General features: G+C 37.5%; 1 protein-coding gene across 1 annotated transcript; it reads left to right on the forward strand.

Moving 5' to 3' along the window:
• The first annotated feature begins 1 nt into the window (after position 1).
• On the forward strand, positions 2–16,788 carry DCUN1D5 (defective in cullin neddylation 1 domain containing 5). The gene is made up of 8 exons (XM_048078172.2): positions 2–320; positions 2,797–2,888; positions 5,239–5,309; positions 5,698–5,789; positions 11,154–11,262; positions 11,351–11,455; positions 12,273–12,375; positions 13,163–16,788. Exons 1-8 carry the CDS (start codon positions 235–237, stop codon positions 13,216–13,218), a joined length of 714 nt encoding a protein of 237 aa, XP_047934129.1. The 5' UTR covers positions 2–234; the 3' UTR covers positions 13,219–16,788.
• Positions 16,789–20,692: the final 3,904 nt, after the last annotated feature.

Consider the following 20,692-nt stretch of genomic DNA (forward strand, 5'->3'; position numbering starts at 1 on the left):
CTGCCCAGCGGCGGCCGCGTCCGGGCTGCCCGCTGTTCCTTCAGCGGCCGCCGCTCGGTTCCTCGCTCCCGGCCCGCGGGGCCTGCGCGGCCCGGGGAGCAGCAGCGGGGCGGCGCGGGGCTCCCCGGGGCTCCCCGGGGCTCTCTCTCGCTCTCGGCCGCCGCAGCGCTGAGCCCGGCGGGGCCCCGGCCGCGGGCCCCGGCAGCGGGGCGGCCCCCGCCCCGAGGCAGGACGATGCCGGTGAAGAAGAAGAGGAAAGCCGCGGCGGGGGCGGCGGCGGCGCAGGACGAGGCCGGCCTCAAGAAGTGTAAACTCGGCAGGTACCGGCGGGGCGGGGCGGGCCAAGGTGGCCGCTTGTGGCCCTCAGCACGCCTCAAAACAGAATCAAGACATTCTTCATTAATAAATTCCAGAGCCTGAAGGATCTCGAAGCGTTTTGTTGATCAAAATGTGTAGAAAGTGCATTATTATCTGCAGCGTTTTTATTAATATCATGGTACTTACCGCACTCTATAGATACCTTAAAGGAGGCTGTAACGAGGTGGGGGTTGGTCTGTTCTCCCACGTGCCTGGTGACAGGACGAGGGGGAATGGGCTAAAGTTGTGCCAGGGGAGGTTTAGGTTGGATGTTAGGAAGAACTTCTTTACTGAAAGGGTTGTTAGGTATTGGAATGGGCTGCCCAGGGAGGTGGTTGAGTCGCCATCCCTGGATGGTGTCTTTAAAAGACGTTTAGATGTAGAGCTTAGTGATAGGGTTTAGTGGAGGACTTGTTAGTGTTAGGTCAGAGGTTGGACTGGGTGGTCTTGGAGGTCTCTTCCCACCTAGATGATTCTGTGATTCTGTACCTGAAATGGCCATTAGCATGATGAAGCATTGGCATGGTGTAGCAGGAGCTTCCAGCACGGCTTTCCTCAGGAGCTGTATGCCTCCTTAATCTATTAGACCTTTCCAAGTGTGTCAGTAAAATAGTGGTTACGACAAACATCCTGAGGACATAAGAATACAAAAGACTTACGAAATCAATGCTATGGGAATGGCTATTGCAAGAAACTGTGGCGTATGCCCTTCCTAATAGGTTGACCTTAGAGGTTGAGGTTAGAAGTCACTAGGCTTTTATCTTCTTATGACTGATCACTTTGGATAGCTGTTCTGGAGCTCATTTTTTGTACTTGTTAATGAGCTTTTAGTTTCAGTCTAAGTTTATTCACAGCTAGTGCTCGATAACCTTTCTTGTGTCAACATTATCATAGAATCATAGAGTATCCCAAGTTGGAAGGGATCCACAAGGATCACTGAGTCATCCTTTATCTAAAGCTTCTTCCTCATGGTTCTGCCTCCAAGTGCATTTGGAGTGAGTGCTTGTGTTTTCTTGTGCTTTTTTTAAATCAAACAAGCCAAATTCTTCTGGTTCGTAAGAGATTTTCAGTTTCCTTGCCCATCCTAGTCCTTCTCTGCAGCTGTTCCAGTTTCAGTTCATCTTTCTTGAATGTTGCTGACCAGAACTTTATTCTAACTTCTTTTGACTCGACAAAATCTTTTGGAAGCTTTTTTTTAAATAAAAAGCTTTGCATGAAAGTCACTGGTTGGACAAAAACTATGAAGTAAATGAAACTCACTGTTAGCTGGTAACAAAATGGTAAAGATACGAGCATTTTTAATATAACATTTTTATATAGCTATATAATGCTAATATTTTTTAAATAAAAATTGATTACAAGTGTATATATGTGGGTATATACTGGCTGAAAGCATCAAGCAAAAGTATGGCTCTTTCTTTCTAGTGACTTGTGTTTTTAATGGCAGTTTAATGGATGGTTGTCTGTGGTACGTCTTTAATTGCAGCTTTCAGCACATATGGCTTCATCTTAGAAAGCACTGCTTTTCCTCCTAGTGAAGCTTAAAGCAATACATGGGAGGTGTTAATTTTCACCTCATTCTTAGAAATCTTAGCATGTTGTAAAAGTATGTAATTTGTATTGAGAGGAGAGTGCGTTGTAAAGGTGCTATAACTCCTCCCTGAGCAAAGATGCTTTCATGTGTCAGTGTTTTTACTGGAAGAAATCAGTTCTTTTCTGTATTCTTTCAAAGAATAACAATTTAAAAAAAAAATCAGTTCCTAGGCAAATGAGATTGTATGCCACATAAGGAAAATAATGTGGGGGGTGGGAGCTGCATTTGCAGAGCAGTTTTGGTCCTTCCATAGATTGCATATTGCTATTCTGGTGTGTGTACTAAACAGCTATAGAATTTAGAGATTTAGTTACATGTTTAATGTAAACAAACTGACTGAATTTTCTTTCCAAATTTGGATGCCTAAATATAAATAGCCTGACTTTTATGTATGTCAAACTCTGCAGCTCCTGTTGACCTAAATTGGATCTGTGCATATTCAGCACCCTTGAAGATCATGCTGCTTATTAGAGACCTGACTTTAAACGCCTGTATATATAAGTATAAGCAGATAATGGAGCATTTGAATTACTGAGCAGTGGTGTTTTAAATATCTGCATGTGGGGGTTTTGGCTTAATATCTACAAGGTGACAATATTCTGGCAGTTGAGAAGAAGTAATGTTTGCAGTAAGTTGGACTATGAGAAAGTTGCATTTCAAGGTAACTTTCTGTTCCAACAAATGTTGAAATAGGATGACTGACAGTTGTCTCTTAACAGATTCAGCTTTTTTATGTATATTGACTTTGTGAAACAGTTTACCTAGTTTGAACTAATAAACACCTAGAATTTAATTTGATTTCCCATTTCTCAAAGTAACACTTATTATTCTTGTGTTTCTCTAAGCTATTGCAGATCACAAGCCTCTGGTAAAGTAATAAGTGGAGAGGAACACTTTTCAAGCAAGAAGTGCCTAGCTTGGTTTTATGAATATGCAGGTAATAATGTAGTGTATCGATAATTAAAATTATATGGCTTTTTTTAAAACAAACTAACACATCATATTATTTGCACTTTGGTTTTTGTGCTCATGTAGACATAAAAGGTATGTCCATATTCACTTCCTTATAAGACGCGTTTAAATTGTTAGCAAAAGCTATAGTAATTCTCAGTATTTGTTTTTCTATATTTTTCTCTTCTTTCCTCTGTGCTTTATAATTTACTATGATGTTCTTCAAAATGAAATAACTGGTACTGCACTTGAACTGAATGATTCTGCTTCTGATTTTAAAAGGACAGTGAGAGAGTTTGGACAGAAGTTGCCTTCAGTAAATATCCAGTGTATTCTGCAGCTTATTTACTAAACTGTTACTCCATTTAACTATATGCTTAGAAATTCTGGATCTGTGAACTGTTACGAGTTTCTTGCCTAGTGACTAGTTGAAGTGACTGACTAATTGGAGACTAAAACTCATTATTGGCCAGTTCTCAGTATGAAATGATTTATCTGCCAGGAATTGGTTTGGGCATGTGAATCAGAACTGATACCTTTCTGGCAGTCTTTCCAGAGTAATGAACTACTCTTGGTTCTAGTAATCTACTTTCTAACTTGCATTTGAGGCATGCTCTTTTGGAATCAGTCTTTCCTGGGAAAATTTTCCTTTCAGTTCTGTTGATTTTCTTCATATAAAGTTTGTAGGCATTGAGTTACCTGCACAAAATTTTATTTTTTTAATGCCTATAAATGTTCTTGTTGAATCAAGAACTGGGTGTACAAAATTATACATGTGACATATTTAGATTATCGGTTAACTAACATTTTTTAGCATAAAATGGGTTTCCAGTGAAATTAGACGCAGTTAAATATATATTTCCATATACTCAGCAAGTAGAGAAATGAAACCTTTGTATTGAGAGTGTACCTCTATGTGTACATACAGTACATAATGTCTGAATTGTATACGTGATTTCTGTGCCAGAAAACTGATTCATATTTTGATGTCATTACCAGAGAACTGCTCTGCATGTGTAATAATTCATAATTACTTCATACCTTAAACTTGCAGGCTGTTTAACATGTTCTATATAAGGGCTTTGTTTTGCCTTGTTTAGCTAGGTTAAAAAAAATAAAATGTGCAATGTTTTTAAAGAGGTAAGCGTTCGTGATCTTAAATGCCAGTTGTTTTATTTTCCTGTACTACTAGTCATTCTCAATATCTTTTTATTTAGCATGTTCTTATCTCGCAGTGAATAATTATTTCAAATATGTTATCCAAACTCCTGAAAAGAGTTCTGCTTAGAGTAACAGCAGATATAGATGAAGGGGAGACAGGTATCGTCAAGATCTTTTTTTTAAAAAGAGGGCTTTCTGTCTAACTAGCAACATTTGCCGAAAATATCACAGAATGGTATTTTGGTGTGGAACACATAGCCTTTAACTTTTACATAGGTTCATACTCACTAAAACCATGTTAACAAAATGATCCAAAATACATCGAAATGGAATGTCAGCAAGCCTTCTGATAATACTTGGATGCTGAGCAGAAGTCATTTTTGTAACAGGCTCAACAGAAATAATGGAAACCAGAGGGATTCAGAGATACAACTGATTGTATAATGTGTCCGTATGTGCTCTTTAAATATGCTGTATTGCTGCTTTTTGGAAGCATTCTTTGCATTAAAAGGGAAAAGTGACAGCATAAAACTAACTGTTGTGGCCCCAGTCAAGGTAATTTCAATATAGTCAAGTTTTTTTTGTGCTTCATACATGGTTAATATGCGTAGCATTTTTCTGACTTACCACTCTCCCCATATTATTTAGCATCATAAAGAATTTAACATATTTATTATTAGATTCCTCCTCTGCTGTGTTAGTGTGAACCTATAATGCTAACATGGTTGAAAGAGTAATATCCATAACAGTAACTCAGATAGGAAATAGAGGTTTTTGTTGTTGTTAGAATAACTATTTGAAGAATATTATTTTTAGAGTAGAGATACACAGCAAAACTCCGTGAGTCAATTTGAAGCTCACCGGAGGCTTATGAAAACTCACATAAGCAAAATGTTTGCTGTTCTAGGGAGGTAGTTCACAACAGTTCTGTTTTAGTTTTGCTTATAGTCTGTACTGTTATTTTTTTTAGGTAATGCACTCACCTCCAAGTTGCAACTGATGTAATGGTTCTAACACAATAGTTGCTTCATAGAATAATTAATTGTTTTTGAAGATAGCTTATATGAAATGTAGTCTAATTCTTGTGTGTAACCCTTGCAATGATGCAATTCAAATGTTACTTACATTTCATTGAATGTTACTTATATTTCAGTCTGGTTCCTTTTGTTTTGAAGGTCCTGATGAAGTTGTGGGGCCTGAAGGAATGGAAAAGTTCTGTGAAGACATCGGTGTCCAGCCTGAAAATGTAGGTTTCTACAATACTAGCAACCCTTTAAAAGGAGTTACTGGATTAGTAGATTTAGTTCTGTATACAAATCTTAAGTTCAGTAAGTAAAGCGCTGTGTATCTTGCTACGTTTAGGAGTTGTTCTAAGATTTTGTCTGAATACATCAATTATGTGCAGCTGTTGTTCGTGTTTTTGTTTGTTTTATTGTAGTACTTTCATCTTCAGAAATTTAAATTTAAGGGCATGATTGCACATGGCTGAATTATGAATTTATTACTAGCAAGTAAAGTGCAAGCATGTACAATTGCTGGAGTGTTTAAATGCTTGGAATTTTCTTCATTGGCATCTAGAAATCAGTCTTACGTATTAACTCCTTTTTCTCCCCTTCTTTTTTTTCCCCCTCCAGATTATTATGTTAGTTTTAGCCTGGAAGCTAGAGGCTGAAAGCATGGGGTTCTTTACCAAGGAAGAATGGTTAAAGGGGATGACTTCATTACAGTAAGTGGTTTGTTTTTGGGTTTTTTTGCACATATAATAGACTGTTCAATTTTTCTTTGTACCAGTAGCTTAATGATTCTTGCCCTCAGTTTTGTGTACATTGGCAGTAAGACACAGAACCTCTCAGTTTGGGGTCCAGTCTCAGTCACCAAATGGAAATATCTGGTGTGTTTCATCAGATTGTGAATCCAATGCATTCACTCAAAATTTTGTCTAACATTAATTAAATCAGGCTTTGGTGGCTTCTTATTAGAAAAAGGTATGTTACAGACTGGCTATCAGACACACGTAAGCAGATCTGGAGATCTCCGTGAACATCTCAGCATTGGTATTCTGAGAAGTTTGTTGCTGACTTCCAAGCTGTATAGATAAGGACTGTTGATAATCTTCAATCATTACTGTTATTTATCGGATACAGGTCAGAAGCAATGCTTAATGCATAGGTAAAATAACACTTTTTTTGATTTATAAATGCACTTCTCACATCATTCAGTGAGCAGGAATTTTTGGTGAGATTATGTTCTGGCTAAAGAGCGTGATTCATAAAACTAATCTGCTTTGGTGAGGCTTGGTTCAGCCATCACATTTTGTTTGTTCTTCATGAAACATGATACATGAATGTTTTTAAGGGTGACTTCTTATGATACTGCATTCAATTAGATTTGGATGCATGAATTTTTAGATGCAGTGTGTAAATGGGTATAACTGAGTCACTTCTCTGAAGTACTTAACTTTTACACCCAATTGGAAGGCTTCAAAAGTCAGCCAGGCTAGCGAAAAGGTAAGCAAATGTATGGAGTCTGCAGCTCCTCAGAGCCAATACTGTAGATTGTATTTCTATCTAATAATCTGCTGTAGTTAGGAATATTCATTTCAAGACTAGAGCTTGTCATGCTTCAGATTTAACGTGTTTGAGAAAATACGGTACTGATGTGCACTTTATATAAACGGACGTGTAATCAGAGCAACTGCTAAGCCTAAACAGTTACTCAGGGGAAGCAAAACAATACAGGTTGTGCTAGTCATAGGCTTGTAGACTAAGCATCTGGATAAAGCTGTGACCTTCATATGAAGGAACTGAAGACTGAATACCTTAAAAAGAGTATAAGTCTGTAGGCTTGAATTGTTGAATATTCTAGGGGGGGAATCTATTTTCCTGTGATAGATTTGACAAATCTTTTCAGAGAGAAGGATTTACACTTAAAGCAATAGAGTATTATTACATTCTTGCACAGCATTGTTTCAATTTTGCATGAAGAAATGACATTAGAATGCATTAAAAGCCCCATGTGTGTTCTAAGTCTGATTTATATTACAGAATCCTTATTCCAAAATATGTGGAATTCCACATAATGTAAGTGCATGAACAGTGCTGGATGGAATTCAGCTCCAGATTAACAAGTGTGGTTTGTGTGCAGGAGCTGGATTTCTTAAGCTCTTTTTGCAAACTTTGGAGATCTAGCCAGTGTAGTGGAGCCTAGGGAGATATTCAGTGTATGCTAAGGCCTTGTGACTGGTCACCCAAATTGCTTTTAAGGGTTTCTTCACTAGAGCTCTGTGAATGGCGACACCTAAATCTGAAGTCTTACCTACATTTAGATGCCAACATTGGGTGCTTGAATCTTAGTGACCACCAAAATTTGTGTTTTTTAACCTGTAGCTTTCTGATATGCTGATGAGATTTCCTCTTCAGAGAGGAGGAAAAATAAGTATGTGATATACCATCAAAAATGAAGGTGGCTCAAGCACTAAATGGCAGCTTATTAGACTTCAGTACAAAAGAGAGGATTCCAGTATGTTGTGTTGGTAGCGTGAATCCTGTCCTGTACATATATTTGAAAACTGGTTGTCTGAAACTCTCTTCTTGTAGTTGGCAGAGTACCTCAGGTGGGCAGTTTTTTCACCTGCTTAGGATGAAATGAATAGCCCTCAGCAAGGGGCTGTTTATCTACACTTGCACTGGAGGCTGAATAACTTGAACTTGAGCATTTAACCCTTGGTATCTGACAAATAGGTCAGAAGTGTGCTCATGTATTTGTCAGATGTGGGCTGTATAGGCCTACAAAGAAAAACACCTAGGTATAAAATGAAGGTCAAGAAAAAAGGATTAAAATTCATGATTTTATTAAATTCCCCATTGTTTGAAATAGCTAAAAGCAAACAAACAATTCCTTGTGTAAGAAGTGAGGCTTTAGCAGATGCTTTCTCTGAGTACTTCTCTTTGGCTATTGTCTGAACCTTAGATTATTAGTAAAATCTTATATTAAACATCTTTGGAAAATAAGTGGCCAGGTAAAGGGGAGAGAGACAAAATATATCCCAACTGTGGGAAAGATCTATGTTTTTAGGTACAAGAGAAGTCAAAGGGGAGCGGGAGGGGGGTGCACAGGGTAGGAAAGCCAGGTTTGTAATTTGTCTGTTTGCAATTATTAGTAGAAACTTAGATGGGTTGTTTTTTCTTGAAAACCTAATACCAGCTCATTTTCTACTTTTGAATTTTTGTAGCTATTGCCTTTCTTTTTCTTTGCTGCTGGGCTAATGCAAAGCATCATGTAAATACTTACTTAGTGTATGCTTTAGTCCAATTTCTGGTCTCCAGACCTGTAGATCAGTCGAAGTAACAAAATCTTTGCGTTGTCAGGACATGGGGGAAAAAAAATGCACCTTTGCTCTTTAAGCTGATACTTCCTTGGGCCTCTCCATGCTCCAGTTACTACATAAAACCTAAATTTCAGAGGATCCTGTCTCAGAACATGAAGAAGGCAAGATAATTTATTTCCTTTCCTCCCTTAGGAGGGCTGAATGATTGTCAGGGAGAGGGGGGAATGGCTTGTAGATTCAAAGATCATTCAAACTACTTATACATTACCATTACTAGATGCTTTTAGTTTAATGTTTGTATTCCTCTTAATTTTTCTTCCTAATTGAAGAAAAGACAAGCATGTGTGAATAAACATGGGAATATTTGAGTAGGAGATTCTCTATCTTTACTCTGCCCATATCACCTATGCCTCAAATGAGCTCTCTACCTCAATAGAAACAAAAATAGGACTGCTTTGTGATGCTAATTTAAGTTCTGTGTTATAAATATATATAGGGATATGAAGAGAATACAGTAAGCTAAAGTCGTTTTGTTGTTTTTGAGGTAGCTTTTAATACTGTTTTCCATCAAAGGCAGTTTGAGAATTCGTATCTTTTTTTCTTGTCTCTGTACAGCAGTTTGCTGTCACTTTACTTGTGCTAATTAAAAGGCTGTCGTGGCTTTTTTTTAAGCTAGGAAAATGATTCTGGGTGATCTCAGTCATCTTGTTGATGGTGCAGCAATCCAAACGGCTGTATTTAAAAAAAAAAAGTTTGACTATTCCTTAGTGCACTGGTGTGAAGAAAATCACTGCCTGGGTGTGGGAGTGCCTTAAATGGCTTGAAGAGATTTGTCCCTGCAAATCCTGAGAGTAGCGCATGTCTGAATGTGATCCGTTTAACTGCTCAGCTTTAAATAGGTTGACAATAGCTCAAGAGTCTTGAGACTTGATAATTAGCACAGTTTCACACTAATTATATCAAGAAAATCACTTGTTACAATACCTATTACCAATAGTACAGTAGACAGTAAGTTTTACTTTGTATTTAAATTTATGAATATTTGAGGAACTTTAACAGAATATTTTGTAGGAAGTGTAGGTATACTGAAATTTGTGTGGATCCATATTAGTATGTTAAATAACCTCAGTCAGGTTACCTTTCACAAAATGCCTGCTAAGCCTACTGTAAGTAACTTGCCTATTTTACTAGTACACAAGCTGCATAATCACCTGGATACGTGTTAAGTAGTAGACTTCTACTCAAACGTAGACAGGTACTGTAGTATGAAGGTCTGAATGCAGAAAGAAGAGATGTTATGCTATAAGGTCATCTCATTTTATACTCATGATAATGTTTTAAGGGTTAAAGGATACAACACTGAGACCAATCACATAGTTGAAGACAGGGAAAAATATCTTCAATTTTACCTAATTTTTTTGAACAACGGTTCTTTTCAACTTAATATATTTTTTTATTGTAAAATGTTAGCTCTTGTCATTTAATTATGCAGCCTAATTAGCTAATAGCTTTATTTATTTAACACTGACCTTAGTTTGGACTTGGGGCTGGTGGAGCCTGTAACAAAAAGGCTCCACCAGCTCGAATTGCTACATCTCTCTCCTTGCAGCTGTTCTGACAGAGACAACCACAGGTGCATGCGCAGGCTAGCAGAACTGAGGAATAGGAAGCACAGCAGCAGTGCAACATCTTAGCAATGTGCTGCAGTACTCCTGAAGTGCCCTTGGCTGTGGGCCTGTGTTGCAAATCCAGAAGGAGCTGTGAAAGATGCAGTGTTCTCAGAGAGGCAGGCTACCAGCAGAGGGACGGGTGCACCAAAGGAAATACTTATGCACATTGCATCTTCCCTGTGTTAATGAAATTGTTTCTGTCACACAAGACAAGGTGGAAGCTTTTTTTTTACTCAAAGCAGCCATTATCTTATAAAAATAAAATATGATTATAGTATAACACCTATTCTCCTGAGTGAGCCTTTCCTGGAGGCTTTACAGGTGTAAGTTACGTTCTCCAGTGCCAGTGTTGGCGAAGCTAACAGATTTTTTTTTTATTTGGAAACAGAAGTCCTTGCTAAATAAAAATACATGAAGACCTTTATGTCTGGGATTTGAAATAATTTCTGGGCCTAAAAAAGGTTTTTTTCTGGCGAAGGGTTTTCATGCGAACTAGCAGACCTGTAAATTGTAGTACAACCTTGTGTTTTCTGTTGAATAACTACTGACTAGTCCAGGTGATAGGCTTATCAGAGCTTGCATTTATCAGCCATAAACCACTCTCAGGCCTCTGTAAGCTTTGCAGAGTGCCTCCTCAGTCCTGCCAATCATAAACATGTACAGTCGTGAAGTGTTTTTTTACTGTTTTTTTCAGAGGTACATGGCAGAGAATCCAGCTGTAAATAAAGATTTTGTGTATCACCTTAATGTACACTGAATACTCGTCTCCAAACTTTCACAATGATTGGAAGATAAAATAGTTATCGATATTAATACAAACTGCAGAGTATGGCACAGAAAGACTATTTGAGAAGTAAAGCTGAGACTGTGATATGTTGCTGCTAAATTATTTTTTTAAACTTGCTTAAAGTATAGAACCCCAGCATTCATCATGTCAGTAAAATATTGAACATGTTCAGTGTTCAAGTCACTTTCGTAGTATTATTACTGTAAGCCTGACAATTGCATTTTAGTGATTTTAATTGTTTTACGTTTCCTGGAATGGTTCAAATGTTTTGTTTTGAAATTCTAACATATTTTCCTTTATTTTAAGGTGTGACTGTACAGAAAAGTTACAGAGTAAATTTGATTTCTTGCGGTCACAATTGAATGACATTTCATCGTTTAAGAATATCTACAGATATGCCTTTGATTTTGCAAGGGTAAGACTACTGGAATGTTAAAGAACCTCTAATGAACTTAATGAATTTGTACTTGAGTGTTTTTTGTGCTTTCTTTATTTGACCTTAGGACAAAGACCAGCGAAGTCTTGATATCGATACTGCAAAATCCATGTTAGCTCTTTTGCTTGGAAGAACTTGGCCACTGTTTTCAGTATTTTATCAATACCTGGAGGTACACATTTCCTTGACTTCTTGGTTGATGGCATGCTTGTTGGGCTGTTCTGTGAAAAGATTTCAGGATTTGTGTTTGGATCAAGAATGTATCCGTATTTCTTCTTTTCCCTTGCTCAGGCTGCTTATGAAGTTGTGCTGTGCTTGTATGCGTCACTGTGCCCCACTCCCCTTCTCTCATAAAAGACAGCTAAAATTCTATCTTAATTAGGCTATAAAGGTAAAATTAATAGCATCTTGGTCTCTCCAGCTTACACCTGTGCAGAACTTAGTTTGCTTTGTGTAGGTGGGACATGTCGGTAACTAAAGCTGTGGCTGGCTCAGATTCTGCTCAGCTATAAGCAACTTGGTAGTGTGGATGTGCATACATTGAGGAGCATGCTTGCCTTGATACTATTCCCTGGCTTCAAATCAGTATTAACATTGGAAAGCGCATGTCCTTATGATCATGCTATATGTACTCTGGAGAAAAGATTTCTGTAGTTGCTCATTCTAGAAACATCTTAACTAAGCACGCCCCACTTCAGGGCAAAATGAATATTTGCCCATTTTTAAAGCGTCAGAGCAGTGAATTGATTCCTTGGTATTTCAGTCTTGCTCTGATCTTCTTTCAAGAAGCTATTTTATGTTGTTCTAGAACTACCAAATACGTACTGTGTAGTAAAGTTGGAAAAACGAGGGAATAGTAGCCATTGTTATCCATTGAATTGTTTATTAGGAACTGACAAGATAAAATTAGAGAAACTAGAAATAATATGCAGCATTGTCAGATGTCATTTGACACTTCCAGTGTTTTAAAATTCAGTTGTTTTCCCTAGCAATCGAAGTATAGAGTTATGAACAAGGATCAGTGGTACAACGTGCTAGAGTTCAGCAGAACTGTCCATGCAGATCTTAGCAACTATGACGAAGATGGTGCATGTAAGTATTCATAACTTTGTTCATTCTACTATTATTTTTAGTATTTTCAGTTGGCATATAACATTGGTATAGGAATTGAATGTACTAGAAACAATACTATAAGGTATAAAATAATTCTTCAACAATACATAGAAAAACTGTCCTAATAGTCACACTTTCAAACTGCAGATACTAATTTTGCTAATATGGCAGAAGCATGCTGGCGTACTTGAGTGAACTTGTATCCAGTTTAAGGATCCAGTATAGAGACTTGCTAGATGAAACTGTACACTTGGAAACAAAACTATAAACAGCAAACTTGTATTTTGCTATATATATAATAAATTCTTGTTAAATTAGAAAGTAGTCTAACTACTAATACGTGATAAATAGCTTATGAGGATGAATCTCCACTTAGCTGATAGTCAGTCCTACTGTGGCTGAATTGCATTAGGCATCCCATCGTGTTCTTTGTTTTCTAATTATGTGCAATTCTGAAAGGTCTAACAAGAAGGAATTACTTGTCCTATTTTAGAATATAACCTTATTTTTTGTGCTTTCCATTCAGTTCAGTGCACCTGTCAAGTGTCAGGAACATTTTTTTCATAGTTCTGTGCATAGCGTTATTCATGCACCTCTTGCCACCCTTGGACTAAAGTGATTGTAGGCATATTTGGGTGTTCATAAGTGTTTGGCTATAGTGGTTGACATAGATGTTGCCTAGACTAACGGTTTTAATCATCATACGTTAAGAGGAAATGTTTGAAAGACACTGGTAAATATAACACCAAGTTTTGTCCATTTGCAGGGCCTGTACTTCTGGATGAATTTGTTGAATGGCAAAAAGTTCGTCAAGCGTCATAGCAAGAATTTAAAAGAAAATGCAAGTTTTTTGGTGCCCGCCTGTACACAAACTAATGAGAAAAACAAAGGATTGCATTTTCATTCTTATGAAAGACTTTACAGTAATTTTTTTCCTTTTTTAAGGAAGTTTTCTTGTTACATGTGATATGGGCATTGAACCACACCTCTGAGACTGAAAGTTGGAGTTCTTGTTTTTGAGTCTTATGTTTATAGCATTTATTTCAGAACAATAAAGATTCAGATTTGTGACAAAGGCCTAAAAGTGAAGAATGTCCCTTGAATGTGAGTGTGGTGTCGATTTTTAAAACCAAATCTTTAAGATTATCTTTCTCGGAAGTGCCCTTTGCTATGAATTGTTGAGACCTTAAAAATGCTTAACTGGCACTGTCGCTTGCTGATTGGTATGATTGTCTTGTGCAACAAATGTTAGAAAGAATGACTAATTATTTGAGCCCTGGGTGGGGGTGTGCTGTATATTAAGTATCGGTCATGGGTTGTACCACAACTTTCAGCTCCTTGTGGAGATAAAGGCCTTAAACTTTTGTTTTTTTCAGTACCCACCCAGTGGCACGGCGTTTAATGGCAGACACTTTTTAAGCAGAAAGGTGTAGGGTGTATGGCTCTACAAGCAGAACAGCTGAAAACAAGTTGCCTGTACTTCAGATGACAGAGATACTCTGTGGTGCAGAAAAGCAGCTTCAAATTTTTACTACAGTTTAGACTTTGGATTGCTTTGTATAAGAAGTGCAATTTATATTTTAAAAGGGAAATCTGGAAAGACTTGGCTTCAAGTTTCGCTTCTTATGCGTTTTGGACTGGAAGCATTCACAGCATGACTTTCATCTCCCTGGAAGTTTTTCCATGATGTAAGAGACTATTAAATCATCCAGTTTTGACCTGTATATAACAGGCTAATAACTTTTACCCTGTTATTCATATATTGAGTCCAATAACTATTGTGATTGCCCCTTTTAGGCACTCAGTATTTGTGGCAACCTTTAAATACAGTAGAAGTTTGTCACTTTACCTTTCTGCACAGGAAGCTGAATGCCATCGTTGAGAAAGAAGGGGATTTTAATAAGTAAATGTGAGAAACCAAAATAGGAGAGAATGAAGCATTTGTAACTTCTACTTTACTGCATAATTACATTATTTAGACTGTGATAATGCCATGAGACTCCAGTCAGTGATCAAGGCCTCATTGTGCCAAATACTTTAGCAGCTTGAAATAAGAATAGACAATGTAAGATAGGCATGACTTGAAGATCTTTGCCTCAGGGAAATGACTTCTGTTTTGCACATCCCTTATTCATACTAACAAGCATGAGTTTTCCTATCACTAAGGAAAGCTTTATTCCCAAGATGATGGATTTTTTTTTTTTTACAGGGAGACTTGGTGGGGAAGGGTAATGAGAAGGGAAGAAATAGCAGAAAGAAGTGGGACAAAGTAACTGTGTGACCATGCTCTCATTCTACTAGGGGATCACCTTTGCTACTTACTCTCCAAAGCTGCTTGCTGTCAGGGCTGCAGGTGGTAGTGCTGGTCAGTGGTGTTCCCTGAGCCATTCTGCAAAGTCACCTGATGGTGCAGTTGAACCTTAGAAGTTTTTGGTTCTGCCCAATCCAAAAGAGCTTTGGGAAGGTGAAGGGGGGGGGGGGGGGGGGGGGAAGGGAGGGAGGAACAGTTGAGATACTGGCAGATCACTGTGTTTGTACAGTGGCTAGCGTCTGTATGCATGCAGACATGTGCTATAGCCGTTCTAAATATCTTTCCACCTTTTTTAAGGAAAGTACTTAATTTTAAACCTCATGTAGACTACAACAGTTCTCTTAAGTATGTTACAAGTTGTCCATTTGCATTGCTGATAATTCTGATTTCACCCATAACAGAGTGCCTTTCATTTGGAAATTGCCCTAATCTACAGAAACTCAGTGCCAGAATGAGAGTAACTTCAAGAATCCCAAGATCAACTGATAGGGTAAAATCCTAAGATGCACAGCATAAAGATATGCCAATTGACTTATTTCTAGGGAAGTCCTGCTATATATTAAATCTCTGCAAGGACACTGATTCTGAAATGACTTTCTAAAATTCACTTCAATGGCTTTCCTTGCTTAGTATGTTCCTGTCATAACTGGGAGATTCTCTTTCCCAGTGTTGAAATAAAGGTTAGAAATTGAACATTTTGTAGTGTGATGGGGGGGGTGGGGAGAAATAATCCTTTTTTTAGGTAATTGCGAACTGTTGTGAATTCAATTTAAACCAGTTGGTTCTAGAGGATGGTATTAGTGTCTAACAGTAGGAGTGATGCATCTACCAGTCCAACATAGTCAAGTACTTACCATTAAGGTGTAAGACACTATGTGATGTATCATTTGTATCTCTGTTAAGGTTTTATCAGTATTCCTATAATAAATCCATGTTTCAGGGATTTATAACTTGGTTGTGTGTGTGATTGAAAATCATCAGTTACTGTAAAACTTTGACTGGGAATGAATGTATTTAAACTACTTAAAATCAATATAGTTTTTCAAATCTGAATAAAATAGGATTTTAAGTTATGTTCTTGTGCTCTAAACTGCAATCAGATATATTGTTTAAATGTGAACTAATGGCTTGTACAGTTTCATTGTGAGCTGGTCACTTTTATTAGCTATCTTTTATTAAATCACCTTACAGCTTAATGTGGATACGTGCCAAAAATTGTCATTTTTGTTTTATTTCATGCACATCCACAAGCCAAAACTGGCTTCAGTTAAATGCTTTCTTTAGCCTTTAAATTTTAATTTTCCTTTGCTCAGGTGCATTTTAGTCTATCGAAAAAATAACACCTTATTTTCAACTTCTTATGATGAAAGTTCACAGGTGAAAGATGCTGCCATAGCTAAGACAAATAATAAAAGCAAAGGTGAAATGTCTTCCAAAAGTAAATCATAGTGGTGTCTACCTTGATGTTAACATCTTCGCTTTAATCTGACTTTCGTTTCTTGGTACTAATTCTCCCTAACATACTAAATTTTTCTAAGTTCTTAGACAACTTAGTTTTGTTTTTTTAATCTGAAAACACCCACCTGTTCATGGAAAAAGCCATACTGGTAGATCAGAATGTAATATTTCTTCTATGTAAAAATGTGATTTTGAATTAAACAGTCATGTATGTTTACCTGTGTCTTTAACTGTAACTGTAGTTTTGATCCAGTTTATCTTTACTGTTTAAACATCTAATTCTTTACTAATGGCTGTAATTTCACATTTCTATATAGTGGAATTAGGATTTTGCATTTGAGATGTAGATACAAACTTGGTACCAATCACAGATCCCCCCCAGAAGGGGACCCTGTAGTCTTATGTTTCAGTTAAGTTTTTTCATATCTTTCTAAGCTTTGAGGAGATATATTGATATTGACTGAAAAAAGTTGCAAAAGGGACCATAAGACTAATGTTTCTGATGTTCTGATTTTTTTTAAGTTGGTGAACAGTTCTTTCAATGCAATGTGTACAAACTTGTACAGGTTTAGTTTTGTTAAGTATGATGAATAAAAGTGTTATGTAATAGGGCAGAAAACTTATTTTTGTCATGCTGCCTCTTATTTTTTTCTATTGTGTATGTATAAGAGTTCTTAATCATTGAGAGACTTAATTCCAGCAAAATGGATCAGTCTAATTTCTAGACTGAACCTGAATGCTTTCTTTGCTGCTCTGTGCACCTGCAGATACTAGAACCAGAACTATCCCTGAATTGGGAACAACACCACACACCATCCTTGGTTATATCCATGTTAGTAGCTATTGATAGAAGGTGAGGGTCTTGATAATTAACCGTCATGAATTTTGCATTGGATCAGCTCTGTTCCAACAACCTGTTGCAATGCATGTGAATGAAGAGGATGAAGTTCTATCACTCCCCCTTGTCTTAGATCATCAATCTGTTTATGTTTTGTGCCAGGACAATGGGCACAACTTTGTGTCTGGGTATTGGGCACAAACTAGAACACAGGAGCTTCCTTCTAAACATCAGGAAATTTATTTTTTTTATTGTGCAGGTGGCAAAGCACTGGCACAGGCTGCCCCCAGAGGCTGTGGAGTCTCCTTCTCGGAGGTCTTGAAAAGCTGCCCGGATGTTGTTCTGGGTGTCCCTGCTTGAGCAGGGGTTGGGCCAGATGTCCTCCAGAGTCCCTTACAACCTCAACCATTCTGTGATGTGTCTGGGTGTTTTCTGCTGTACTCTTCCATAGTGTCTTTCAGAGCCCATTACCGAAAGGATGAAAGCCAGCATCCTGAGTTAGTGCCACTGCTTCCATATGGATGCTGCTGGTTCCATTACTTGTCACTTTCTCATTGTTGAGTTCCAGTGCCATACCTGCCTCAGGATGCCCTTCCCTCCATAAGGACCATCAGCCTTTCTCAGACCTAAGACAAGGCCAGTTTGACTCCGCAGTTCTGCTTTCATCTTTTTTGATGGTGAAGTGCTTGATGCCTCCCTGAGTCAGAAAGGTGTTTAGGTGCACGCAGTCCAGGCATCGCATCTGTAGCTACAAAATGTGGCAACTGTACTATTGCTTCTCTTTACCCTTGTCTTCTGCATTATCCTTTCTGACTCTCTAGGAAAGGACAATTATGTGTTAAGCATGTTAAAGACCGAATATGTACTGCAAGATGATGTTGGCTAGTGCTACCTTTTTTTTTTTTAAACCACTTAGAAAAATGAAGTTAGTTTTACAAATCTGTGTACCACTTCATCTAGACTGCAAAATTTAATCTTGGTCATGTTTTTAGCCTAATTAATCAGAGTATGGCATTCCCTATAGGTTAGGGTCTCCCTCTTAGTTTTTCTTGTCTGGATGAAAATTACTCTTGAATAGTAACTCACCATCATAACAGTAGCAGGAGGTGTAAGTTCAGGAATGTTTGATAGGCCTCAGTAGTGGACAGAATTTTATCTCAATGATCTGAGTACAATTTCTTCATCCAAGTTGGTTCCATACATGTTTCTGTTGAATGACTTACCACCTTGTGTTATTAAAATATTGTGGTTTTGTCCTCCTCTTCTACAAAATACGCTTATTGATAAAGATGGTTTAAACAAGTATTTTTCATCTTAAAGTTCTGCCCTAATTTAAGAAAAAAATTGCTACGCATCTTTTGTTGTTCTTGTTGATATGTAATTTTTATCAGCTTGGTAGTGAATTAGTGCTGATAAAAACATTTAAAGGTATTTCTGGGTGATTTAAATTCTAAGTAATATGGAACTTAATTATTTCCATATGCTTTTCAGAGTTATATAAGTTTTATTTGCACTGCGCATCTTGTCATAACAAATTTAAGGGCTACAAAACAGTATTTCCAGCTAGTTTAAGTGAATGGTATACAAGTCAGGTGATTTAGATGATTGTTTTTTTAATCTTAGAACATTTCAGAAATGTTTGCTGTTGCAGTAATTTGAATTGCCTTAAAATGCAATGTTTGGTGTGACTTGTGGCCTGCTAACTGTTATGAGCTGTATGTGAAATTACATTTTGTGTTCAAAATCTGTTACCTCCAAATCCTTTTTTGAAAGCTGAAATATTACCCTATGATGCAATGCCTCTGAATAATCACTTTTAAAAGAAATATGATAAAATTTTAACAGCTAATATTATGTCCTCATCTATCCAGCCAAAATACTTTGAGGATGTGAAATTGTTGGTCAAGACACCTGCATAACTCAGAACACATCTGAAATAAATTATCTTTATTCCATGAGGAATGTAATCACTTGAACATGTATGTTACAGCAACAATAGAAAGAGTAACAAGTACATAAGGAATAGGTCGTCTGTGTATCTGGCACTTGCTTCTGAGTTCCTCTTTTGTGTAATTTGAGGTACTGGTCCTACCTGCATGGATCTACAAAATGCAGCATATTCCCTCACATGCATTTGGTTTTTGCATAAGGGCTGGAGCAGTTATATGAAACATAGCAGTGCTGGAGTGCCAAGGGCTGGGCATGAGTCATGACACTGATCTTTGATGTAAGATATAAATCTCTCTGGCACACAAGGGAAAGAATAGGAAATACTTGAAAATAAAATACGGTCATATTCTACCACTTTTCCAATCATTTCCATTTCTATTTGTTTAACTGGGGGAATGCTTTGTTCCTGTTTCAGAGTTCTGGTCTGTTTGTATACACAAGATTTTATATATAAAAATATGTTCCATCTGGTGTTTGACCTAGGGAAAGGAGAAATAGAAAAGAGGTTTCATTCTCCTCATGTTTTCCTATAGCATATGTATATTTGGGGGCTGCTGGATACAGCTGGTCACCTTTCTAACCTATGCAAATCCCAAATCTCTTCTGAGGGGTCTGACCTCAGAGTTAGTTTAAAATTTTGATAGTGAAATGCTGCACCCTTCCTGAATCTTCCGATAGGCTTGTTCAAAACCCATTTACTTTCATTATACCTTTTTTTTCTATTCTTTTTTCCCCTTCCCCCTGGGATGGTGATTACTGGTATAAGGAATGAACAGCCTGCTGTGGAAAAATGCCCTCATAGAAATGGAGATGCCAAACATAACAGTGTTTGGTGGAAGACAGTAATTGTTGCTGACACTTGAGTGAACCACCAGGATACTTATGTGCCAAGACCTACCCTTAGCCTGTTTCTGTTTAAGGTTGTTTATGGAACTGTGATTTTGGGTCAGGTATTAAATTTTGCAAGGGTATTATCGTACCTATGCTGTACAACTGAGTATATGCTGCACTGAAGTTCATTAGTGTGCAATTTGAAATGCTGATTGGTTTAAAGATACAGGGTTAGTTTATTATGGTTTACATACTTTTGATATGTGTGGAATATGATGCATAGCTCAATGAATCACTGGTTTCTGAAATCACAGGAAAGCATCTTAAGGGTCAGTAGCTGTTAGTGAACTGATTAAGCTTCAAACTGTGGCTACCTTATAAAACTACTACAAAAGGAATAAATACTGATTTTGTAAACTTCTACTTTGGAATGCCAGGTGGAAGACAGGGAGTGCTCACATTCAGGTTGAATTGCTGACCAGGTTTATATGTGTATCACTTTGGGCTACAATTTGAAATGGGTGTGGAATTGGTTGTATTTCTGTTGTGCTTTTATATATATATATATATATATATATTGCAGAAACAAATAAAGATTGCCATGCTACATTTTTCAGCCTCTTAGATTTAGAAATGATGGGACATAGAGAAATAGAAGGAAGTGTACAAAAGTGTCAGGCAGTGTATGAGATGCTTAACTTTTGGCTGGTATAGTGCATTATACAAACAAAATCATCTGGTATGAATTTTTAGGTTTTGGATGTTTCCTAATGCAGATGCCTAAAATGCTACACAGAGGGCCTGTTCTTAAGGTCTGGGTGTCAAAAATCATGGCACTTTTCCTTTGCACTCATGTAGCCCCTTAATAGCATTCTGGTGACTGCAAGGAAAAGGAAACCATTTAATTG

Source organism: Anser cygnoides, chromosome 1 (genome assembly GCF_040182565.1).
Source record: "Anser cygnoides isolate HZ-2024a breed goose chromosome 1, Taihu_goose_T2T_genome, whole genome shotgun sequence".
In the NCBI taxonomy this organism is placed as follows: domain Eukaryota; kingdom Metazoa; phylum Chordata; class Aves; order Anseriformes; family Anatidae; genus Anser; species Anser cygnoides.

Bases quoted from the DNA above. Each gene is read 5' to 3' on its own strand.
- DCUN1D5 (XM_048078172.2), top strand. From the start codon at position 235: ATGCCGGTGAAGAAGAAGAGGAAAGCCGCGGCGGGGGCGGCGGCGGCG. The intron at 321-2,796 runs GTACCGGCGGGG...TGTTTCTCTAAG, and splicing joins AAGAAGTGTAAACTCGGCAG to CTATTGCAGATCACAAGCCT. The intron at 11,263-11,350 runs GTAAGACTACTG...ATTTGACCTTAG, and splicing joins ATGCCTTTGATTTTGCAAGG to GACAAAGACCAGCGAAGTCT.